This window comes from Lontra canadensis, unplaced genomic scaffold (assembly GCF_010015895.1).
Source record: "Lontra canadensis isolate GAN:19392208 unplaced genomic scaffold, GSC_riverotter_1.0 scaffold5, whole genome shotgun sequence".
In the NCBI taxonomy this organism is placed as follows: domain Eukaryota; kingdom Metazoa; phylum Chordata; class Mammalia; order Carnivora; family Mustelidae; genus Lontra; species Lontra canadensis.
This window is the reverse complement of record NW_022630999.1, coordinates 23,964,308-23,977,924: the sequence shown is the minus strand read 5'-3', so window position 1 is coordinate 23,977,924 and position 13,617 is coordinate 23,964,308. Positions and strand designations below refer to the sequence as shown.

At 36.2% G+C, this 13,617-nt stretch overlaps 1 protein-coding gene across 2 annotated transcripts in view; it reads left to right on the top strand.

The window, feature by feature from the left end:
* The window catches only part of RNF145 (ring finger protein 145), a 55,185-nt gene extending 42,202 nt beyond the window's left edge, over positions 1 to 12,983 (top strand). For both annotated transcript variants that reach the window (XM_032851686.1, XM_032851687.1), the window contains 4 exons: positions 926 to 1,108; positions 7,699 to 7,846; positions 8,725 to 9,081; positions 11,364 to 12,983. In XM_032851686.1, coding sequence (XP_032707577.1) covers positions 926 to 1,108; positions 7,699 to 7,846; positions 8,725 to 9,081; positions 11,364 to 11,747 — 1,072 coding nt within the window. In that variant the 3' untranslated portion in view covers positions 11,748 to 12,983. The remainder of the gene's footprint in view (positions 1 to 925; positions 1,109 to 7,698; positions 7,847 to 8,724; positions 9,082 to 11,363) is intronic.
* Positions 12,984 to 13,617: the final 634 nt, after the last annotated feature.

Below are 13,617 nucleotides of genomic sequence, written 5' to 3'. Positions count from 1 at the left end.
GAATTGAAGGGTATATACATTTTTAAATTTATTAGCGAGTTTTTCTCCAAAAAGGTTTTATCTGTTTTATCTCAATATTAGTCTCCCCATTTTTTTCTCACAATTCCTTGTTGGTGGTTGGGTCACCAAACTTTGATATATTTGCTCGTTTGTGGTTCTGAAAAACTGGACTTAGCCTTAGTTTGTTTATTTGTGAGAGTTCTTTGTAAATCAAGTCTTTAAGATAAAAATGATCTCAGGATTTTGTACATATTTTCCATATGGAAACTGAATTTCAAAAAAGTTTATAGTCTGCTTGAAGAGACCTTTCTACCCCAAGACTGAAGACGTTCACCTGTGATTTTATTTTTTATAATCAAGATATAGCTCATACAAATATGTATAATTCAGTGAGTATCTACAAATGGGAGAATATCTGGCTCATTATCAAAGCCTGGTTAGAACACTTTTATTTATCTTAGAAGTTGCTTTTTTAGGGGTGCGTGGGTGGCTCAGTGGGTTATAAAGCCTCTGCCTTCAGCTCAGGTCATGATCTCAGGGTCCTGGGATCGAGCCCCGCATCGGTCTCTCTGCTCAGCAGGGAGCCTGCTTCCCTTCCTCTCTCTCTGCCTGTCTCCCTGCCTACCTCTGATCTCTGTCAAATAAATAAATAAAATCTTAAAAAAAAAAAAAAGTTGCTTTTTATCTCCTCATTGTATGCTCAAATAATAGCTGTTAACGTTTTGCATGCATAAAATGGTGTATTATGACTATGTATTACTATTATATCGGTATTCTATAAAAGTTAATATTCTGATGAGGTTTGTTGTCTAAGTCAGACCAGATCACAAATATGTAACAACAATGTAAATCTTTGAATTATATTTTCTTGGAATGAAATGAGGTTCGGACTGATTGCTTTTCTGAAAACATATGCTTTTTCTAGGGGCATGACAGAAGGAGTTACGCTGTTAATCCTGGCAGTGCAGACCGGTCTGATAGAACTACAGGTTGTTCACCGAGCGTTCCTGCTCAGTATTATCCTTTTCATTGTCGTAGCTTCTATTCTGCAGTCTATGTTAGAGATTGCAGATCCTATTGTTTTGGCGCTGGGAGCATCTAGAGACAAGTAAGAAACTTCCTAAAAGAAATTTTTATATTATTCTTTATATGAGTTTGTTGTCTGAAGATTTAGATAACGTTTAGAGACAGAAAATGAATGAATAATTGGTATTAGCTTAAGGTGACAAGTTTACCTTTTTATTTTCTCTATGTGTTTTGACTTTTCTGTTTTTTTCTCTCAAGAGTCTTACAGTTAGAAATCACATCAAAGGCCAATTACAAGTCAACTTTTTCTTCAGAGAAATTTAATGCTTTTTATATTTGTTCAGTTTTAAAAATGAAGAATGGAGAGGATCAAATTTAGTCCAGGAAATGTAGTAAATAATAGATTTTCTGTGTAATGCTAAAGCGGAGAAAGCATTGAGAGAACAGAGAAAATCATTTGAAGGAGAGAGAAATAAAGGCTCTTGGGCAGTCATAAAGATAGGCATTTATGGAATAACGGCCTCATTGGATGGCCTTTAGACAGTTTTAACTTATTGAGGTTTTAAATGGGGATTCTTGACACCTTATGGGACCAGGCGAAATTAATAGCTGCATTCATGTTCATGCCATATTACAGAAGTTCTCTTAAGGAATAAAAGTCATTATTTAGGTGCGCCTGGGTGGCTCAGTGGGTTAAGCCTCTGCCTTCGGCTCAGGTCATGATCTCAGGGTACTGGGATCGAGTACTGCATCAGGCTCTCTGCTTGGCGGGGAGCCTGCTTCCCCTTCTCTCTCTGCCTGCCTCTCTGCCTACTTGTGATCTCTTTCTCTCTGTGTCAAGTAAATAAATCTTTAAAAAAAAAAAGTCATTATTTAGCTCTCTAAGATAGAATTAGGCTTACTGTAGCTTCTACAGGGGCATTCTGTAACGAATTACTAAAAATTCAACACGCTGTTTCTTTCCAGCATTTGTTTGTATTCCGTTCTGCTGAGTTTTGAAATACCTGAATTTATTGCTTCTTCAGTAATGTTTTATGAGTAAGGGAACAGGCGATCTTTTGGGAGATAAGTTTTTGACGGCAGATTTTTCAAAACATTTCAAATTAACATTTTAATTACAGTTCATCAGATTTGTCTTTTTATCCCCATATCCCACATTGCTGAACATTCTGAAATTTTTCTCAAATGGTGACTGCAAGAATCAGTTTAATTTCAGTAAGCTCAGAGCTCTTGATTTGTTTCAGATAATCATTTTAATTATAGTTATTTGAGGTTTGGTTTTGAGGCTTAAGGTATCTCAATAGAAGCATTTCATTGTTGAACTCAGCTGTGAGCTCGGTTAAGTAGCCATTTAAATGGGTTGTTTTGACCTAAGTAAAACACTATTTTGTCATTTCTGGCAGTATCATTTAGTAGTATTACTTATACAAATTAATTTAGCATATACTGATAAGACTAATATAATACTATAGAAAATATTAGAAAAGAGAAAGACATACATAGTTCCACTACCATAAGAACCAGTAAGTAAATCGAGTTCTGATTTCTACCAGGATGTTGAAGTAGCTGCATTACTGGCTTTTTCCTTCAGGGTCAAATGGAGAGGAAGTTTAGAAAGGAAGGGTGAAGCCCTGTGTGTGGGTGGGCGGTGGTTATTTTGCATTGATGTCAGTGGTGTTGGTGTCGGGCTGCAGCATTAGCCTAAGCCCGAGTGGCTCTTGGCTATGAAAGCATGAAAAAGGGTTGAATTGTTAGGGTTAGGTTCTTCTCTCTACCATTGCCTGCGGTAAATAAGAGAGTACTATCAACAGCTATATGCCGGTACTTTTTTAAGTGAAATGGAAGAGTATGAGAAAAATGTAACTTACTAGAACTGATTAAAGAATTTAAAAACTTGGATAGTTCTGAGCTGTTAAAGAAGTGGAAGTAAATGGCAAACATCTCAACCCAGGTGGTATTATAAGCAAGTTCCAAACTTTGAAGGAACAGATTATCCCTATTTGAAATACACCCTTCCAGACAATAAAAAGAATACTCTTAACTCATTCTTTGAGGCTAGTATAATCCCTGTTTTGAAATCAGACAGACAACTTGAGAAAGATAAAGTTTTATTTCACTCGTAGTAGGAGGTACTATGCAAATTTTTAGGATTAGCTGGAGTATAGACGGCTTGAGCACTGGAGCAGAGAGCCCCCAAACAGACCCATATATGTTGGACTTTGATATATGACAGGGGAGGCATGTCCAATGAGTAGGACAGGTGGTACTCTTCCATAATGTTGCTGGAAAAAAATGGTTTCTATTTGGAAACGGATGGAATGGGTTCCTATCTCACACCATTAAACAAAGAATCAGCCCTGGAATGTTAGAAACCTAAAATGTCAAAAACAAAAAAATAAATCTCACATAGGCTAATATATTACAGACTTTGAAGTAGGAAACAGTTTCTTAAACTGACTGCTGTGGAAGAGTGAGACTAAGTATTAAGAAGGGCCATGGTTATGAAAGGGAAGAGTTATAAATCTAACGATTACAATTAATAACTTTTTAGACCTAAAGTTAACTTCACAAACTGGGAGAAGATATTCATAGTATTTGCACTTGCCCAAGAATTGGTATCAATATACAAACAGCTCAAATGAGCAAGAGAAATGGATGAAATACATTTTTATCTTTAGGTTTTTAGTGAAAGAGGAGACACCTGAAAATGAAGAAAGGTTCAGTGTCATGTAATTCAAGACCACGCTGAGGTGCCGTTTTAAACCTATGGGATTGGCAAGGAATAAAGGAAGGAAGGAAGAAGGGAGAGAGAAAGAAAAGTCAGCTGATTAACTAGAGTGGAAGAAAGTCTAGATGGCACAGTATCCCTGGTTTCTGGTGGGAGTATCAAGTGGTGTAATCACTTTGGAAATAGTGTGGCCATTCTCTCCTACTACATACATACTCAAGACATTCTTGCACATGTTCAGTAAGGACATACAGAACAATGTTCAGAGCACAATTCACAGTAGCAAAAATCCAGGAACAAGCCAAATGACAATCAGACAGGAAAGTGGGTGAGTAAATGTGATAATAGTCACTGTGGAATGTTAGAAATACAATGACACAGAAAACAATATTCATAAGTCATAGCATTATAAAGTTAAAAAATAAATCCCAAAAGATGACAGTGTAGAATGTTAATTTTTATGTTAAAAATTTAAAATATACCCTTTAGGAATACGTACAAATTAATAAACAAGACTATAAAAAGGAAAGCAAGCGAGAGAGTAAAGAACACAGATTCAAGTTAATGCTTTCAGTGGGTACAGGGAGGCAGGATGTGGAATAGGCAGGCCTGCTATATGGTTAATTGTGGTTAATTGTCCAGGCCCTCACTTTTGTATGGAGAGACGGGTTCGTGAAGGCTTGTTATAATATTTAAGATAGCTAATTAGATTACTAGCTCAGTAGAAAGAGGGACACCCACAGACCAATGATGACAATGCATCCTGAATCAAGGATTATGACTAATTCAGAGTACTAGGGATTGAGAAAGGAAATGAAGAGTATCTTAATTCTCAAATTAGAGAAATAATTAAGAGATAATATTGATAGTTCATAATAACACTGCTTCTATCATTTAAAAAATAATTATTAGAGGGAAAAATGCTTCACATGTCTTTGGAATAGCTTGGACTAGATGTAATTTCCAGTGTTTAACCTAAAAAGGTGTCTCAGTTTTAGCCATAGAGATAATTGTTGCCTTTATCTGTAAATTTTATTCAGTTTTTAACAAGGAATTTTAGGATAATGGTCTACTTACTCAAATTACATAGTAGATTTTCAAATGACAAACGTTTTTAAAAAAATGGATTGGGTGAATGTAAAATTTTTATTTTATAGTGCTTATTAATGGGATAAGATTTCAGTGTTTTCTGCTATTCATTTTATATTTAATCTTAAATTAGATTTTAATATTAGATTTTAATAGAATTTTAACTGCTTAAATAAGGATATAAATATATCTGTGTATATAATATACACACTGTGTGTGTGTGTGTATTTGTGTATATTCACACTTATGCCAAAATTGGACATAAATTATAACTCTTGGGATAATGGTGTTCATGCTTCTCTGTGTAATTAAAAATACACATTGTGTCTATATGTAAATATATTCCTATTTTATATAAATGGATCATAGCTTAATTTTTGAAAAATATATTTAAAGCTTTAAGGCAAATTAGCCTGTTAAAGAAAATGATTTATAATTTAACATCTAATAAAGTATAACTACTGTTACAGTAATTCCTGCCTGCCTGCCTTTCTTTAAAAAAATAAAATAGAACTTTTTATGTTTTGGATCTCAGAGCAGAACTACCGGCAAGTTTATGTTTGTCCCATAACTTTGGAAGGTAGAAAATGTTTGCAAGAAAAGGTGTAAAAGAGTTCCAAAGTACCTAGCTTTAATTTTTACCATAATAATTCTTCTCTGAATTACTAATTATAGAAAGTCCCATACAGTCTAGCATTTAACTTTGTGTGTGGTTCTTTTCCTTATGCCACTGTTTAAAAAATCTCCTTCAGACTGCATAGATTTGAGATCACATATAATGATATTTAATTAAAACGTTAATTTTTTTGCAGCCATGAACTCTTAAACAATTTGGTTGAAATCTACATTTCCTCAATGATTAAATGAATAAATGTTCATGTTTTATAGGAAGTCAGTAATAATTTTAAGTCTTTGTTACTCAGTTTACATAGATTGTAATTGAGTTTTGTGTTTTGAGAGAGGAAATCTGTTTTGGGTTCACAGTGATTTCTTTCTAGATTTGTGATCACTGTGTTAAAAAATTACCCTACCTTTGGCTTTTATTTACCCAGGAAATGGAAATATCTATTACCTTTTTTTAAAATACTTTGTGACAGCCCTCTGTCTTCATAAAGTAACTATAAGTAAACTTAAAGGGGGTGGAATTCTCCTTTTTTCTGTTGTATAGAAAGCTTTTTCAAATTTCTGCTTAAGGCACTTGTTAGGGAAGGGTTTTGTTTGTGTATCTTTTAAAACTTGGTATACAATCTGTCTTAAATTGCGGTGTATTTAAGAAATGATTTATTAGAATATTTTGATGTGTGAAGAGGTACACAAAAGAAAAAATTATGTTCCTCCTTTTGCCATAACGGGGGCTTCTTCTGTATTTGTATTCCACCGTTGACAAGTGGGGTTCAAGTGGAATCGGAAACTGAAATCTAAGTCTGAGAAGTCTCTTGATTTGTTGGGTGTCTTAAAAGCATAAAGTCTTATTGTATGTAAAAAGTATATGTATAATATATTAAGACACACACTAAGCTGTATATAAAGTATATATATACATTAAGCTATGTATATGAAGTTATATTTTATTTACATATATAGTACTCCCCTTGATATAACCATGATCACTTTTCTCCTGCTTATATCATAGGGCTTTGCATTTGGGTGGATAGATAGGTAGGTTTAAAAAAAAAAAAAGTAGTAATAGATGGCAGTAGATGGAAAATAATTTGAAAAATATCAAGCAGAAATAAATTTTCAACTTTTATTTGCCCCTTCAAACAAGTTGAGCTTAAAAGCTGAGCTATGTGAGGAAGGAGTTATTGTTCTTTTTTTAAAGGAGTGTAAATTTGGGTGATAAGACATTTTTATGTATATGTACATACGTATTATTTAGATAATAACTATTTAGATAATAAAGTATAAATAAAAATATTTAGGCATACAACATATAAATATATCATTGAAATAAGACTGCAATTTTAGTGTATGATTGCTGGTACCAGTGTTAAAAATTCTGAGAGGATCAGTGATTCCTGGAGAAGGGATTCATGTTACCTGATTTGTTCAGCTTGAGCTAGCTTAAGGGGTTTAGAACAAGAGAGAGTGGGACACAGGCATTTCTAGTGGAATGTAAGAGTGCTTGTGTTTTTCTGGGAGTACAGTTAATTAACCATCTTTGTTTATAGTGAGGAATAGGGATTGACAAGTTTGGACCAAAAAAATGGGAGTTGAGGGTTCAGATATGAGGCTAGGAAGTTTAGAGAAGGCATTGACGATATTAATGCTAGTCGAGCTTTAGGAAGATTAATCAGGCAGGCAGTATCCAGGATAGATTAGAACTAGGGGAGGAAGACCAACTAGTAGGTCCTAAAACACAGTGGTTCATAGTTTTCCCGCCCCCAGCCCTGACAGATGTGAGGATTAATATAGCTGTTGGAGAACCATTCCTCTTAGTAATACTGTGCTTACAGTAGCAGAGATTTCCATCACAGTGCAACAGGTGGGAGGAAGATGTCTCATGACTTGAGATCATACATTATTGTGAAGGGTTAATGCTCCAAAAGCCTGAAATCACTTTGAAATTTGTAGGAATGAAAATGGAACTGAAAGCTAACTATTAAAAAAAAAAAAAAAAAAAAAAGAACTGGTGCTTGGGAATTTTGACTGAGAGAAAAGGTGACTCAGGTGGCTTTGAAATACCAGGCCTATGACCCTTGTCCTAAAACCTAGTATATAGTGACTGGCAAGGAGAAGGATGCTTAGTAAAGCATTTGGGAAATGTCAGCATGGCCCAAGACCTATCAGTTGCTAACATGATAGTTGTGGTCCTGGCTGACAGGTTCTTTAAAGGACTGTTTTTGTTTCTCTAGGAGTTTATGGAAACACTTCCGTGCCGTGAGCCTCTGTTTATTTTTGCTAGTGTTCCCTGCTTACATGGCTTACATGATTTGCCAGTTTTTCCATATGGATTTTTGGCTACTTATCATTATTTCTAGCAGCATTCTCACCTCTCTTCAGGTAAGCCTAGGAATAATTAACTTTATATAATAATTGAATTTTCTTATTTTTCCTTCCAGAAAAGGAATTAAACTTTTTCAAGATGAATGATTATAAGTGACCTGTTTAGGTGATTACTGCCTACCTTACTTATCAGAATAACATTACACTGATATGAACATAGAAGTTAGATAGTAGATTATTAAAATATCACACCTATCTGTGTCACTGTTTTTTTTTATCAAGGTAATTAAACTTTGCAAATATTTAAAATGATACAGAGCTATCATGTAAAGCTCAAATTGATAAGTAACTATAAAATATTAAAAGATTTTATAGCTTGTCTGGAGCACATTTTTTTAGTAAATACCCACTCAAAAATATCCTTAGTTTCATGATTTATGTGAATATGTCACATGTGTAATATACACATAGATACATACAACAGATAATATTGCCCTGGAAATAATAAGCTTATTGTAACTTGAAAGTGGATCTTTGCTGCCTGATCAGTAAGAAGTAAAAGAAAACATAACACTGGCAACAAAGATTTATTCATTGTTACTTTAGAGATAAAGGTTCTTTGAAAGTTGACTACAGGATTAGGAAACTTTAAAGAGAATTTTAATGGGTTTTGGTGATCTCTGGGGAATGAAAGGAAAGGGTGAGTCAGAAAAGTGATAACTAGTCAGAATTATTTTAAGAAAGTTACATCTCAGGATACGGCTTTTTGGTATCAAATGCCTGGATTACTGAGATTACCCATATTTTAATTATACCATGGTTTCCTCTGATATTAAATATGGTATCCTAAAACTGTTAGGAATGTTATTGCTTAAAGTCTATGAAAAGCCTTTCTTAGTGGTCATACTTTGTTTTAAAATACATGTATTTTACAGGTTTTGGGAACACTTTTTATTTATGTCTTATTTATGGTTGAGGAATTCCGAAAAGAGCCAGTGGAAAACATGGATGATGTCATCTACTATGTGAATGGCACTTACCGCCTTCTGGAGTTTCTCGTGGCCCTCTGTGTGGTGGCCTATGGTGTCTCAGAGACCATCTTTGGAGAATGGACCGTAATGGGCTCAATGATCATCTTTATCCATTCCTATTATAATGTGTGGCTTCGGGCACAGCTGGGGTGGAAGAGCTTCCTTCTCCGAAGGGACGCTGTGAATAAGATTAAGTCATTACCCATTGCTACAAAAGAGCAGCTGGAGAAGCACAATGATATATGTGCCATCTGTTATCAGGTAACTCACACAGTAGGAATCCATTTGGGTGGGTTGGTGTCTCGCTTGGGACTTTAACCACATTAACCAAATTTAAGTTAAATTTGTAGGCAGAATTATTTCCTTGGTTAAAAAAAAAAATAACTCTCAGAAATTATTAAAGACCTGATAGAATATTTCCATTTTATTTCTGAGTTAAGTTTTTAATTTAGTCCCTCAAGTTCTAATTTATTGTTATTTTCAACATTGCTCACCAATAAATAAAGGAAAAACAGGTCAGGTGTATTTTATATTTACTCCCAAATATACACACACACACCACACACACACACACACACACACACACACATCCTATCAAATATATACAATCGTTCAGGAGTCAGCAACTTCTGAAAAGTGGTGTGCCAAGATTCTGACACCTTTCCTTCTGGTATTTCCAACATGGGGAAGAAGTATTCATTTACTTAACATAGGTAGACAGAGTATATGTTTACCTGTAGGTTGATGGCTACCTGAGATGGATACAAGCCTTTGTGTCTGGAAGTGGGAACTAGAGGGTATGATAGAGTCAGTTAATCCGTGTGCCATTGTCGTTGGCCTTCCTGGCATCTTTGGCATGTGTGTTATGAAGAGCTGATGTTGCCTTCTATTTTAAAATTGAAAGGTAGTATTGAAATGAGTTTGGAAATATCACCGCAAAAAATAGGCCTACAGTTTATCGTCACCACTAACTTGGGCAGTGGTTGAGGTGGTTGAGGAGCAGCTTTTTATAGCTAAATTGTGCTATTGGAAGTATGGATAGAATAAGGGCAACAACAGAAATTCTTTAAAATCACTCTTAAAGAGTGTAGGCTGGTGGAATAAAACGAGATAGCGTCAGTGAGTATGAGGGAGTGGTCTTTAGCCAAGGCTGCTTTACAGTTTAGATGGGAGTGTGTATGTATTGGTGTGTGTTTAAGACTACCTAGCTCAAGAATTTAGTCTAAGAATAAGATGCAACTACCACTTTTTTATTCTTATTAGAACATACCTTTGGGTACTCACAAAATAATGTCTTCCGAATTGTTTTTGTATTTGGGGGACTAAGGACTATTGTAGGTTCCCCCCAAGTGAAGTGGCCGTTGTCTTAGTTCTGCTTCCTTTGTGCTTGGTAGCATCGTTGTATGTGGGACGGAGCACGTCAAAGACAGGGTACATCGGCTTCAGCAGCCAATGTCTAAATACTCCAACTCCAGGATTTAAGAGTCTCCTTTTTGTATTTCCTGTTGCCACATCACTTTTTTTGAGGTGCTAGAACTACCTGCTGATATCACACAGAAAATGAAAGTCAAATTGCTTAACTTCCCAGCTGGCTGCTTTTCCTTGAATGGCTTTCTGCTGAAAAGTTGACTCCCAGATGTTACCAGTTCTTGGCAAGGAATTTCTGTGACAACTACAACTCCTTGTTTTGGGACTTTAAACAAAATTAATGGTTGAGTCACTACATGTATATTCTTAACAATTAAATCATGTCCTCAGCATTCCCTCTCCGAATATATATTCTGCAAGGAACATTAATGCAAAGTAAACCACTTCTTAATCCGATGATTATCAAACTTGAGTGTGCCTAAAACTTACATGTGTGGCTTGCTGTAACTGTGGATTTGTGAATGCTGTCTTTAGCTGTTCCAATTCTGTAGGTCTTGGGGAGCCCAAGAATATGCCTGGTTAGCAAGCACTCCGGGTGATTGTGATGCAAATCGAGAAGCTGTGGCTTATACAGACCCTATCTTGAGGACTGCATTACATACATTGTCCCTAATGAAATTGCCACTTCCTTGCCAATACCCTGGTGTTATGTGGCTGATTTTGTCTCCTTGCCAGTAATTTCATCATGGAATAATCCATTTAGCTGTGTTGAAGCATAACTGTGGGAAGTCCTGTCTTCATCAGATTTTCTCAGGTTCTAATTACACTCGTGCCATGCGGGGGGAGACCCAGCGTTCACACTGCAGTAGTTATGTGATGCTCATGTTCCATATGAAGGCAGAAGCCAGTTAAGAAGTTCGTTTCTTTCTCATTTTTGATTTTTACTTCTTTTTTTTAAACTGCTTAGCCAGTGGTTCTTGCACTGTTGGTGTAAAAGTGTCTCTGAAGGCAGGAAGATTATCGCTGTAATCTAAAATGAGTTTTATTCTAAAATCTGTGTTACACCTTTTCTACGGGGAATTGTGGGAAAGAAATGTTGGAACTAGAACTTTTGGGATTAGCAGCAAAGATTGTAGATAAGGGCATTTATTGAGGTATCTTTCCCTCCCTTCTAGGATATGAAATCTGCTGTGATCACACCTTGCAGTCATTTCTTCCATGCAGGCTGCCTCAAGAAGTGGCTATATGTCCAGGAGACCTGCCCTCTGTGCCACTGCCACCTCAAAAACTCCTCCCAGCTTCCAGGGTTAGGAGCTGAGCTAGTTCCGCAACCTCAGGCTGGAGTTGAGCAAAACATGCTTCAGGAAGGAACTGAACCTGCAAATCAAGAGCATCCTCCAGGGACTGGGATGCAAGAAGGGTCCAGGGACAATAATGAGTGCGTTGCCACTAGATCAGATAGCCAGGAAGGGACTTGTGATCCTAAGGAATATCCTTCTAGTGCGAAAGATGAAGCATGTCCTGTTGAGGTCAGCCTAGAAGAAAAGAAGCAGAAATAATGCTTTGATACTCGGGAGAAGTTAACTCACTATGAAATTTGAGCTCAGATTTGAGGAATGAATGTATGAGATGATGAGGCAGAAAACTTGACATTCCAAGGGTCTGATCCAGGAAGTACTCTCAGTGGAGACTGCTTGCTTTCATCCCCTTGACATTGTGGGAGAAAATTGCAATGTATGCTAATCAAAATGTATTTATATAGCCCATGCTGATATTTTGTAGAGGTCTGCCAAGAAAACTCAACCTCAACAACTTCAGAAACTGCCCCTGATTTGTAAGGGATACATAAAATCAGATTTGAGTGCTTGCAAGGGGCTAAAGAAAGGATAAAGAGCATGAAGACAGCATGGGAAGAAGCAGGCAGAAGCAGAACTGACATTTAACTTTCTATGGGACAGAATCATTCTTACTACAAAGTATGAGTAGTGACCAGCCCTTTTCACCACCCCCCTTTCCCTCAGTTAATTGGAACTCAGTCAGGTGATAATTGAGTTTTGTACAGCACTGAAATGAAATCAAAGATGTAAGAGCATTGATTGTATTCCAAGATTGAAGCACGCTCATACTTCGTATGTGCTTTAGGGGAGGGGGTGGGTGGGCACTGGGCCTTGCGGGTGCATTCATGTAATCTGAGACTCTTGAACTTTATGATGGAGTCTTCAATATTTTGATGTATATGGAACTTTTGTTAATATATTGTATACTGTGTTGGCTGTGTGAAGTAAACTAAAACTCTAATGAACACTTTGGGGTCCACGTTAGTGTAGGAGACCAAAGTGGGAGGGGTTTTAGGGCACTGATAAAGGCCCGAAGTGTACTTTTCAATCCTGTGTAATGTTTAATTCTTGCAACTGAATCAAAACAGTGTTAAATTATGGCAATATTTGCACTTGGGGAATGAGTACATAACTGTATGATCACACTCTGCAAATGCCACTTTTAAAGCTGTTAATAGACTTTGCACCTTTTCTTTGACAAGTTTGTGTCATATTTAAATTTTTACATTCATCATGGCTACAGGTAGAACTGGGGAGGGGGGACTGTAATTTTTTATGGGAATTTTGATATGAAAAGAAACTAGTCATTTATTTATACAATAGGCTTGGCTCAAAAAGTGTTTTTCAGACTCGATATTCCTAATGTGGGATGTGACTTTATTTTATTTTTAGTAGCAAATTTGGATGTAGACTGACAGACATAGCTGAATGTCTTAATAAATTTAAATTTGAAGATAACTGTGTTTTGTTCCCGTGATGATTATTATTGGAAGGTGTTTGAAATTCTGTTCTTAGGAGGTTTTGTTTTTATCCAACCAGGTTTCTTATATCTATTTCCCTGTCAAAATGCCTTGCAGATGGCAAAACGTTTTGATTGAAAATGACCAGCTCTTTGAAATCTACACCAGTGGAAGCAAACCTAGCTTTGCATTAGAAGCCTTTGGGGAGTTTTTTTTTTTTTTTTAAGTACACATTTCACGGATGGACCTAGAGGGCATTATGCTAAGTGAAATCAGTCAGACTGAGAAAGACAGATGCCATATGATTTCACTCCTGTGGAATCTAAAAAATAAAACCTGAATAAGCAAACAAAAGCAGAATCAATCTTAAAAGTTGAGAGAACTGATGGTTGCCAGACCAGGGGGAGATAGGGAGAAGGGCCAAATGGGGGAAGGGGAGTTGGAGGTATAGACTTCTGGTTAGGGAATGAATAAATCACAGGGATAAAAGGTACAGCACAGGGAATACAGTCGAGAGTACTGTTGTAGCGTTGTGTGGTGTGCACCGCAGAACATAGATGTGGAATCACTGGTGTACACCAGAAACTATCACAACGTTGTGTGTCAACTATACCACAAATTTTTAAGAATTA